Source organism: Epinephelus moara, chromosome 24 (genome assembly GCF_006386435.1).
Source record: "Epinephelus moara isolate mb chromosome 24, YSFRI_EMoa_1.0, whole genome shotgun sequence".
Taxonomy (NCBI): domain Eukaryota; kingdom Metazoa; phylum Chordata; class Actinopteri; order Perciformes; family Serranidae; genus Epinephelus; species Epinephelus moara.
Genome location: NC_065529.1, coordinates 39,742,066 through 39,753,985, shown reverse-complemented (window position 1 = coordinate 39,753,985; position 11,920 = coordinate 39,742,066). Strand labels below are relative to the sequence as shown.

Sequence of the window (11,920 nt, the reverse complement as noted above, 5' to 3'; positions counted from 1 at the left end):
ATAACTACAGCAGTAAAATGCAACATACACATTAATGCAGCAGTAATCTTTATTTATTTATAGTAAAACACAGAGAGGAAACATTTTACTGTAGACTGAGTACTTTTACTTTAAGTACATTTTGCTGTTTATGCTAACATAAGCTATTACTTTTTACTTAAGCAGGGCTTTGCAGTGTGGTTTTAGTAGGTATACCACTGGTATCGCCTACAGTATAATGATACATAGGCTAATATATGATGGCAATCAAACTCTTGATCTGAATCATTCAGATTGTTGGTCAATTCAGAGATTTGAGATTTTTTTTTCTTCTTAGGGATTGTGTTACCTGACAGTTAACTGAATATTTGGGTTTGGAAAGTTGGTCGGGCAGAACAAGCTGAAGATTGATGATTGTCTGACATTTCACAGAACAAACAATTAATCGATTCATTGAGATTATAATTGTCAGATTGATCAGTTATGAAAATAAGCAGTGGCCTACTTCTATAACTTAGCTGTACATAGAGAAGGCATAATGTCTAAAAGATTTTTTTCTAAGATAGTGTGCTGTTGCAAAGATGACAACACGACGTTCAACTATCCACAATGTGTAACCAACCCAAGTGACTTAATATAACATCACAACACCTGTAAAACACTGCTTACATCTGAGTGTAATTATCTCAAAGAAAGTAATTTGTTTGCATTTCCTTTTACAGTAGTAACAAGTTACTCTTTGAATAATGAGCCTGTATTCAAACTACAATAGCAGAGAGAGTTTGAAACAGAGATACTGATTAGCAGATTACTGCATTTGTAGGTAGGCTGCCATGACGACTAGGGCTTGTGCGTCTTAAGGAGAATGCTGCTCTCTGATTGGCTAAAAGCTTAGAGCACAAAGTCCCTCATGCAGGTGACACAGAGCTGCTCACTCACCCATGTCTTCACTCACACAAGTGGCAGAAGATGGATAACTAAAGGCTTGTGTACGGAGATTCAAACAGGTATGTGCTCATTTGATGCTTTTCCAGTCTGCGGTCAGTTTATTTAAAGTTAGTTTAAACACCTGTTAATGTTACATAGTTTAATTTAAATCATGTTTTTCATCATATGTTAATATAAGTATAGCTCATATGAAGTAAACATATCAACCCAAGTTTTAGATCACTTGTGGTGGCTTGAAGTGTTTTTATTTCCTGACTAAATCCATGTTTTGAAAAGCTATTGCTGCCATACTTTATATTTGTGTGTAGTGTCATATAGCGATGCGATTGATGAATTTTTTTTACAGTGTTTAGTCAGCCTTATTGTTATTTGCTTTTCTTTTGGGACTGAAGTACAGAACATCTTTTGAGCAGTTGACTTATTGTATTTTTTGCAAAGCCTGTATGTCGGGCAGATTATCTTTATTACAAAAGTGACAAAGCGCCTAATGTACTTTAACCTAAATCTGAAAGTAGAGGGTTGAAGGCCAGGTGTGAGGGTTTAAGTTGTAAACTTAAAAACATAACATGGATGATTTGACCCAGTTGCATAATCCCCTTCAAACAGTGCATTATGGATAATAAAAGCTTGGCCAGTTTCTCTTTTACAGCCACAATCAAAACTGTTATTGCAACAGAGATTAATGTTCCAAGGAGTTTGACATGGGCACTTAAATTTATTGCCTTGACCTCTGCTCATCCTGTTTTTTTCTACTTTGTGGTGGTTGCTACTGTGTTGACAGGTGTATGGAGATAACATTATGATCACCCGTGTCCTTTCACTGGAAATGGTCAACGGGAGTTAATGACTAACTACAGTCTTATTAGTCTGTGGTTTTGTTATGACAAGTGGGAAAAAAACGAGTCAGAGTACACACTTTACAACACAGGAATTACATATACTTGACACTTAATTGAAGGCAAATTTGATTATCAAAAGTCAGTGGCTTTAAAGTTAGAAATAAAACAATAAATACCTGCATGCACCAGGACATATGAGGACATTTCATTTACATATTGACCTAGCGATAGGAACTTTAAATTTCTGCAGGGATGGGATGACATAGCAGAGCATGGACAGTGAACAGAAGTGCTTTTGTGCCTCTCTTGGCTTATCTCGCAGCCATTCCCTCTCAGGTGTGTTGAAACTTATCCAAAAGTGAATTTCTTTTCACTCGAATCAGACAAAGGTTCCTTTATACAAAACTTCCTGCTCTGTAGCAGATAAATAAAAATGTCTTTATTCTCTAAAATTCCTTTGTACTGGTAGAAATCCAATGCTCAAATAGCTGCTGGACGCTTTTTTATTATTGTAAATGAGATTAGAAATTTAAGGAGCAGCTGTTAGGCCTAAATTTTAGCATCCCCAGCAGGAAACCGATCCCTAATCACGGTAATACTATTTACGTTCTCTTTGCATCTCGCCACCTGCAACTAATGAAAATGTCTGTGGCTGAACATACACCCAAATGAATAATGCTGCAGAGAGACAACACAGTCAAACTGGATATCATATAGCTTTCAGGGGATCATTGCTGCTGCCCTCCACTCCCTCTGAAACTGATCCGGTTGAGGAAGATTAGGAGTGGCATGTGTGCTGCTGTAATCTGAGTCACATGCAGTTAGAGGACTAGTTAGATATCTGTCAGAAACACACTAAGCTATGATACTCTGTCATTCTGTCCAGTCAGCAGAAAGCTGGTGGGCATGTAAAACACACCACAGGGTAACACAGGATGAGACGATGATGTGGAAGAGATTATATTTAGGCAGGTCTGCGTGTGAGACTGAGCAATTTAGAAAGCTGGGAAATAGTCTAATACATCACATATTACTTACAGACAGTGTATCCTTTACTTTACTATGAACCATTTGCCAAACATCGGCCTACTATTGTAGATGGACTTCCAGGCAACCAATGGTAATAGCTTTCACCAGTTAAGCATAAAAATGAAATCGTAGAGCCTTCGTGTATTGTGGTTGTATGATGTTTTAAACTGTATATTTTTAATAACATTTTGGGTCTACATGTCAAAGCCCAAACAGGGACAGGAGTTGAAAATTAGCAATAGCGATAAACTCTCTGTGCAACACATCAGTCCCATACTCTGTAGTGAAGCTATGTTGAATTGCATCGTCCCCATCAAATAAAATAAAATATAATAAAATAAGATTAAATTAAATTAAGTTAAATTAAATTAAATTATTATGTACTTAACATTTAATTTATTTTTTTCTTACTTGTGCATGAATTGTTTTGAAGACTAGTCAGTATCTTGGAGCTAAAACAAAAAGTAAACTGTTGCCTTCATAAGCCAAATTATCAGAAAATCTGCCCCAGACAAACACTACGCAAATATGGATGTTGTGAAAATAATATATTGTAAATTCATTTTTCTTTTCTTGCATTAAAATGGTTGCTCTTAAATGTTGAGTGTAGAGGTTTGACCACAAACTCTTTTACACACTAAAGAGTTCTAGGAGTTTGCCATTGAGCAAAAAGAATCTTATTTTTGACAAAAATGTAATTTACCAAAGTCTATCTAGAGAAGGTTTAGATACTTGATTTTATAGAGACTGTATACAGCTTCTTTGGGATTTTTTAAAAACAATTTTATTTCACTTATACCATTTTTCCCCAGTATCTTTTTCATTAAGGAGTTATATTTCACAGATTTTCATTAGGAAATTAAATAAATTCATAGACACAGACGTGATATCTAAATAACATAATAAACAGGCACAGTAAATAAATATATTAATACAAAATAACAATAATTACAAAAAAAACCATTTGATATTTTTGCCTCCAGCTCCTGTAGTGCAAACAATAATGCTGCCTATCACTGGACACATCTGTCGTTCTGTAATGTATGAAGGCTACATTCGTGCTCTCTTGTCCAAAACATGCTGGGACATTACAAATGTGTTATGAAGGCAAAGATTCTTGTGCAATCACAATGTACGCCATGTTTACAGTATGGACTAATAATACCATTAAAGTAACCCAGGACTAATTTGAACCTGGGTTGACATAAATGACACTTTGACACCTTTGACACTGTTTAAATATAATCCTGAGCTGACAGTAAAGACGGATCAGCCTGATTTGGAGCTGTCCAGTCCTCTGTGGTGCTGATTGCCACTCATTTTCCCTCCTCTCCATATCTGCTTACATACTTTGGAAACAAATTTATAGCTGTATGTTGTTAATCAGTGTCTGTGCACATTGTACTGTACATTATTTATTAATTGTAGAGGAAGACAAAGTCCAAACTCCTTTACAGCTAAAAGATTGACCTATGGCACTTACATCAGACGTGGTCAAAGGACTGGACTTTAGAAATATGGTTGAAGCTTTTACAGATAAAACTCAATTGTTCGGTCTGCTTTGATGCAACTGTCTGTCAAACTATGATCAGTGCTGTGTTGATCAAAACGTGCATGTCGAGCCCTGTAGAATGAGTCTTTTGTCTTTTTCTGGGCATCTATTTATATGAGTTTTTGGACTAAACATCTGACAGGATGAGCACATTTGTGCTGCAAAATTTATACAGATTGCCACTGTTGAAGGCGAGCCTGTCCTATCTTAACCTAAGTTTCAAAGATTGGAAAAAAAATCTATCTTCCTATTACAGAGGCAACTTCTAAACTCAAGCCTGTTCTATTGTACCTCAGACCTCCTATCTTAAGAAATCCTACCTGATTCCTAACTGTAAATTAAATTTGTCAATCGGCATTCATCCTGTCATGCCTGTATATTTGATTAGAATGCAATAGGTGACAAGAAGTCACTGTTAGCAAAAACCCAAAGTGCATTTGTGGTTTGCATGACCACAGCATGCCTGCTTGTTGGCCTCTCCAGAGCCAGTTGTATAACATGTTGCTCAAATTCAAAATGAATCATCAATACAAGGTCTAGAAAATTCAGAGCGTCAGCATATGGTTTGAGTAGCCTTTCAATTTGAGTTCATGTTATTCCTTTATTGTTATTGCCAAACAGCCTAACAACAGTGCTGCTGCCGTTTCTGGCACTTGTTTTGGATTTAGGACCCTAAAGTCAGGATAGTTCTGTAAAAGCTGAATTCCAAATCCTGAGATAAGATATGATTTTTTTTTTCTTAATGCAGTCAGGAAACATGTTTCTGCAATACAAAAAAAAAAATCCTACATGTCATCCTAAACTAAGATAAGACAGGATTTCAAACTTCTGTAACGAGCCCCCTGGACAAAAAGGAGTTCTCTCATTGAAGTCCATGTGTCAGATACTCTGAAAACTTTATTTTTTTTTATTCCAGCACACTGGGCTATTTCTAACTTATAAAGTAGTCTATTGAGCTATAATAACATCACACAAGTGTGTTTTCTTATGTACACATCCTGAATTACTTGTAAACTGGATTCACTGTTATGCTGATTTGTAATTCCTGCGTAAGGCTGGGAAACAAAAGTTATTGTAAGCTTAATGCAAAAATATTGCAAAGATAATGTGGAAGAATAACACTTTACAGTAAGAGTCACAAAAAAGCGAGCTGTTCCTTCAGTCATATCAATTAACTAATTATTAACTAATGATAAGCTACTGTATGACATTTGATTGGGACTTACTCAAGAACTGAACATTAACTAATGGTTAGCGACTAATTCGTTCGTCATTAGTTCTTTAGTAACTACTCATTTTATGTGTACCTTATCGTAAAGTGTTACCTGCAAAAGTACTGCAAGGGAATGCAGTAGGAAAGTATATTAAAAGGCAATTTCCAATGTCGTCCTTTACGGAATATATATTTTTCTCACTGTACAAAAATACATGCAAATCAATGACTGATAGAACAACTAAAAAACTAAGTATGCAAAAATAGCATGGTTAATTAAACAGAATCTACTTCTGAAAATGAAACTCACTATGTATTCCCTTTTCACAGAGTGAAACACAACAATCTGTGCCACTACCCTCAGATAAACTAGGGCAGTAAGATGCCCAAAAGTGATACCTGGCCAGGTGGCATTGGATTGGAGACGATGACTGGCATGGACAGCGCTGGCAGCTGTGACAGCGTGGTCAGCGCCAATTCTGGCTTTGTAAGTTACTGACCTTACCTTACCCTCTTTATTCTGAGAAATGTATTAGTTCTACTACAACTCATTATGTAAAACAACATGAAATATCAAGATGGAACCATGTAGGTCACAGAGCTGAAGCATAAAAGCAAAAGGGGTACATCTGGTTTTATAGTTTTGTGACTGTTTAGACATTAAAGGTTTCTCTGGTAAAAAAGTGATGTCAGTTGTTCTTGATGTCAAAACGGATTTTCAGTCAATCAAGGAAAACCCTACCTTTATGTTTTACAGAGTGATGATAGTCTGGAGCACCTGTCTGCTGAAGAGAAGGCTTGTCTCATGTTTTTGGAAGAGACAATTGAGTCTCTGGATACCGAGGAAGATAGTGGACTGTCTAATGACGAACCTGACCAACTGCCCAGCCCTGGCAACCTCGCTACTAAACTGGCTGACCTGTCAGCCTCCATGAGCAAAAGCAAGCTCAACAGTGAGTTAATCTCTAGGCACAGATGCAGAATTAGTGAAACAGTTGTCAATTAAATACTTTCTAGTGACCGACATAAGCTTGTTTGTCTTTCAGGTTCAGAGAAACATGCTTCTAAGGAACCAATAAAGGAAAACGATGACACCAAACCCAGCTACCTGGTCCCGACACCTCTTGTTGTGGCAAGCAACTCTCCATGTTCTCCCCCCAAACCAAAGCCGGGTGTCCCTCCAGACAAAAACCTCAGCTCTAACCCTCACTTCACTCTTTCAAGCAACAAACCTGATCACAAACACAACCAGAAACCTGTTGCTCCCCAGGTACCTTTAGAGGTTAATGTTGTGATACCTCCTCCACCTAAACCCAGGGACTACTCAGGCAGGACACCTGAAGGTTTACCCAGAGGTCCTCTGTCCTATGAGGCACTTGTTCATCTGCGGAGGAGTGCCTCCACAAAGAAGACACCTCTATGTCCTAAAATTGATCATACTATAGAATTGGACAAGCACCTTCCTGTCACAGAGGAAGGCCAAAACCTCAGGAATCTACCAAGATCTGGTAAATCTTTCTCAGAGGCTTCTATGTCCAAGACAGGTCCTCCGGTTGTGGCCCCCAAACCCAAAAAGATTCCTACCAATGTATCTGTGAAAAAAACACAAAGTGAAACATCCATAACCTCAGAAAGTACATACAATATCAAGAATGCAAAAGATCCCCAGGTTGTGAGACTGGAAGCTTTGCAGAAGCTGGGCCTCCTGAAAGACCAAGAGCCAGAAGATGAGACAGCAGCCTCACTATCTCCCCCTAAATCTCACTCCTGTCCAGACCCAGCACCCAACAGATTTACATCTAATGTTAATCCATTAAGAAGCCCATCGTTTTGTTATCCTCAAGTGCCCACAGAGCCAAAGAGTAGGCCTCTGCAGAGCAGTGCCAGTTTCCATCACTACTCCAGACGTGACCAACAGCCTGTGCCTGGATCACATCCCGCTCAATCCAATGGATTGAAGGCAGCTGGTCTGGAGCGCTCTGCTACTCTAGACCACCACAGAAACGGTGGAAACTGTCAACCTGTACCCCCCAAACCCACAAACTCAGTTGGATACACAGTGATGGTGGTGCCTGGGATGGGAGCTGATCGGAAAGAAGCACTCAGAAAGCTCGGATTGCTCAAAGACTAAAGCAGGTAAACAGCAGGAGTCTGCCTGCGTAAATACAGTGCTCAGAAAGAGTTCAAGAGTACCATCAGCTTAAAGAGAGTTAGAGCATTAAGCGGGAACTTGGCACTTGGGCAAACTAAAGCAGAAGAGGATGAAGAAGGGGAAGAAGTTAAAGGGCAAGACCGGCACTTTTTATACAGGTTGTGATCACTCACTAACTTAAGGGCAGTTTTCTTTCCAACGATTGTCCTTTGTCCTGGAGGCTTCAATCTAAAATTGCACCTTACACATTTCAAACCCCTGAGGCTGTACGTATTTGATTAAAAATGGTATGTTAATGTAATGCCATCCAATCAGAATCTCTAATTGTGTTTAACAAATATCAGAAACAAATTGACAAGGCTAGATATCAAATCATCCCAAGATTGCATATGAATAAAAGTAATCCCTACATCTTCAAATCAGACATTTCATTGAGTTGTTTGAAGGGACGGTTTGCCTCCAAATCAAAAAGACATACTTTTCCTCTTACCTGTAGTGCTATTGAGTGTTGGCGATATCAGCTGTGGAGATCTTTGCTTTCTCACAAAAATAATGGAACTAGATGGCACTTGGTCACACACAAGTAAGAATTTTTGTTAACAATATTAAGAAATATTGTAATAAGCCTATATCGGCACAAAAATCACATTTTAGAATGATGGTAACATAATACTGTGGCTTTCAATTAATCTTGTTCCTTTGTCATTATACTGCCGTAACATGCTGCTCCAATGTACTTCTACTTAAAGGAAACATCAACTCAACAGAGTTTTTACATGACTGATCATTTCATAATTCACAGATGTGCCTTTAAGTAAATTGTTGAGTACACTCCTTGGAGCAAAGCCTCGAAGAAGATCATAATTATTGTAAAATTAAATTCTGACAGTGTTTTGGGGTGATTTTTTTCAGTGTTTTCTAATCTTTAGTAGCATTCAGTGGCACATTATTGAAATCTGATGCATCAGTAGCTCACTGTTTTGTTTCTGCTACTATTTTATACAGTATGGTTTAGATGGTTTTACAAATGTGTGACAAACTGTGTCAGTGTGACTGCCTTCATTGTCTAAATACTGGGGATGTTCATCCAGAATGAATGACATTGTGATTATTTTTTACCAACTCTTTACCATTACCATTAATACCGGTGAAAATAAAGAAGTCTGCATGTTATATTTTGCGTATTGTTATCATTATTCTCAAAAGTTCAAATACAGTATGACACCTTTTTAACTTTGACACGACGAACTTTTACTCTCAGAAAATCCTTGTTAATAACACTTCTTTCTGAGGCTTTTAGGTGTATTGCAGTCAGCATCCAGTTGCTCACACTCGCACAACATAGGCACGAGCGAGCACCTGGGCATCGGTCAAAACAGTGACATGACATACCCGAGACTGATTGTGATTGACTGCCATCGTGTTGATAGAATGCTGAAAAGTAAATTACAATTATATTAATTTCAATTATGTTTATATCTGTAATGTTACTATGTTCCATTTTGAGCATTGGCTCCATGCTACTATGGGGTCATCCCTATGTTTCCCGGGTTCTATGTTCCCCACTTAACCCTGCAAAAAAGGTTCTATGTTCCCCACTTACACAAAAAGGGTTCTATGTTTCCCGGGTTATATGTTTCCCGGGTTATATGTTCCCCACTTACACAAAAAGGGTTCTACGTTTCCCAGGTTCTATGTTGCCCGCTCAACCAAGCGGGAAACATAGAACCCTGGAAACATAGATACGCTCCCGCTACTATAACACGGCTAACATTATCTTGCAGTTTGCTAACGCTACAAAGCAGTCAATGGCAAAGCCAAGCAGCATAGCTTACATTGACTGTCTAACCTTAGTTTAGGTTATGGTTAACTCATTGGCTACCCAGCAAGCTGTAACGTAGCTACGCTGCATGGATGTGGAGTTGGTTGCTTCATGTTAACGTTAGCTGATTAAGTAATTTTCAAACCAGTCCTAGAGGTCTGGATGAATTAGCAGACGTTAGCCACTCAAGACATTTTGCTATGTTAGCTAGATAGCTTGCAATTCATCCGTTTAAACAAGCTAACATTAGCTTACATTAGCAAGCTAAAACCACAATAACGGCTGTTTGTTAAAGTTAGTGGTGGACTCCATTTCTAAGCTTATGTTAGCTAGTGTTGTACACTTAGCCCTGTTTGGTTCCAGTTCAATTAAGCTCAAGTTCCTTTGCCCCCTAAATGCGGTTCGTTTGGACAGATGTGAACACATCACACTCGGGTGCGCACTAAAATAACTGGAACGAGACCACCTCTTCAAGAAGGTCTCAGTCTGGTTACAAACGAACTCTTGTGCGGTCCGTTTGTGGTGAGAACGTGTTCCGACCTCGATCTGAACCAACTGCAGTCACATGACACATTGGTTGGGTTAAACATGAGCATGTTACAGTCCTGGAGGATTATTAATGTGCACCTCCTCCTGTACTGCCTTAATATGCACAGTCAGCACATCCAATGCATCAAAACATTGTTTTCTAGTTGGAGCCGCGCCTCGTTTTCAAACTGTATGGTTTGACTAAAATGAACAATGACAGCAACATAGTTCACGATGAGCAGTACTAAAATCAACCTGCGTAGTTGTCCCTCCATTGTGACATTAGAAAGTGTCACATTTATCTTGCAAGTGTACTCTTCTTCAATGATTTATTTACTTCCTGGATTTTTCCTACATGGAAATTCTGACCAATCAAGAGGAGCTTTCTCATACAAGGCATTTGATCTGGTCCGTTTGTAAATGCTGCCGTGAGAACACGAACCAACTCTAGGCAATTACGCTAAAAACTGGTCCCTGATTCGGACCAAAGCAAGACAACTCTAGGTCTGAAAGCACACTTATGTTGGCTGTAGTAGAGCTGAAGAGAGGCAAGGCACTCGGGAGCATGAATAATGACACATCCTTTGGATTTTACCGGAAAGTTCGTCCCCAGTACTTTACTTCAAAATCAGTCCACAGACTGTTACAGGCAACTGAGAAAGTCGGGGAAGGTCTCAGTTATTAAGTACAATCTGTTCACACATCGGCAATAAAAAGTGATAAATACACGTAAAAAGTGACACGCAGTACATTTAATGGCCTATTCAGACTGAGTTTTTAAATAACATTCCACAGAGTTAGTGAGTCACAAAGAAACAAAGGCCCCTTAATTCAGCCAAACAATCATCCCTGTAAAGCTGCACAGTGCATTTACGTCTCTGCTTCATCCAACACTCCACTTACACAATGACTATCAGTCAAACTACTCATCTTACATGCCACTCGAGCAACGAGAAAAGCCTGCTCAGCTGTTCTTCCATTATCCGATTATCCTGAGCCCAACCTCCGCGTGAACTTAGCAGACCTGTGCTTTCCTTTCTCTGTTTACTCAGTAACCCTTTGCATGTAAGACTTCTAATTCCTCAGTCACTCATTCATCCCCATTATACCAGCTGGCTCATCTGGGATTCTAATTCCTGCTACTGAGTTATTTGAATGACTGGGCACTGGTTATGTAACGGTCTTGAATTAGTGTGTGGTTAATTGTTGCGAGAGAAGATTACAGCTGCCTTCTGTAGTGGTATCTCTGAGTAAGGCGAGGGGCTCGCCTAATGGGCCGGTATCTGTGTCTAGTATGTCTGCACACAGGCAAAGAAAGGGTGTCGAATTTTGAAACTGACACGGCTCTCTGCCAGTCAAGTAATATTAAACAATGGAGGAAGAAATCAGGCCATGGCCAAATTTAGAAATATGATACTACTACAGAAAGGAGAGCTGTAGAAAGGATTGAGTTCATCAGTAAAGATACAAATGCAACTACAATGTTTGCGTTTTGTGTATAGCTGCTGTAACCCCTACAGTACAGAAACAGACTCCGTCATAGAATTGTTTTCATTTATTCATTACTTAAATAAATATGCAAACTTTATATTGGCATTAAAAGAAGTTTTCAAGATTAACTGCAATAACTATGCCAACACTGAAATGGATAAAATGGCTTCAAAATGTGGGTTAAGCAGAAAAATGGGAACACGCTTAAATAGATATTCATAAAGTAATTCTTATGCCTTAAAACCGTGATCAATAATGTGATCTATGATTCCAGAAATGTAAACATTGTTCTAACATTGTAGTTACTGTAATCTGCATTTGTATTACCTCAAACAGCTAGATAGGTAATCCAAAGGCAAAGTGCAGT

The 11,920-nt window shown here is 38.6% G+C and overlaps 1 protein-coding gene across 1 annotated transcript; it reads left to right on the top strand.

The window, feature by feature from the left end:
* The first annotated feature begins 917 nt into the window (after positions 1-917).
* Positions 918-8,880, top strand: zgc:158258 (uncharacterized protein LOC791186 homolog). The gene is made up of 4 exons (XM_050038212.1): positions 918-986; positions 5,891-6,047; positions 6,318-6,513; positions 6,607-8,880. The coding sequence occupies exons 2-4, from the start codon at positions 5,943-5,945 to the stop codon at positions 7,689-7,691; spliced, it is 1,386 nt and encodes a 461-aa protein (XP_049894169.1). The 5' UTR covers positions 918-986; positions 5,891-5,942; the 3' UTR covers positions 7,692-8,880.
* The last annotated feature ends 3,040 nt before the right edge of the window (positions 8,881-11,920 follow it).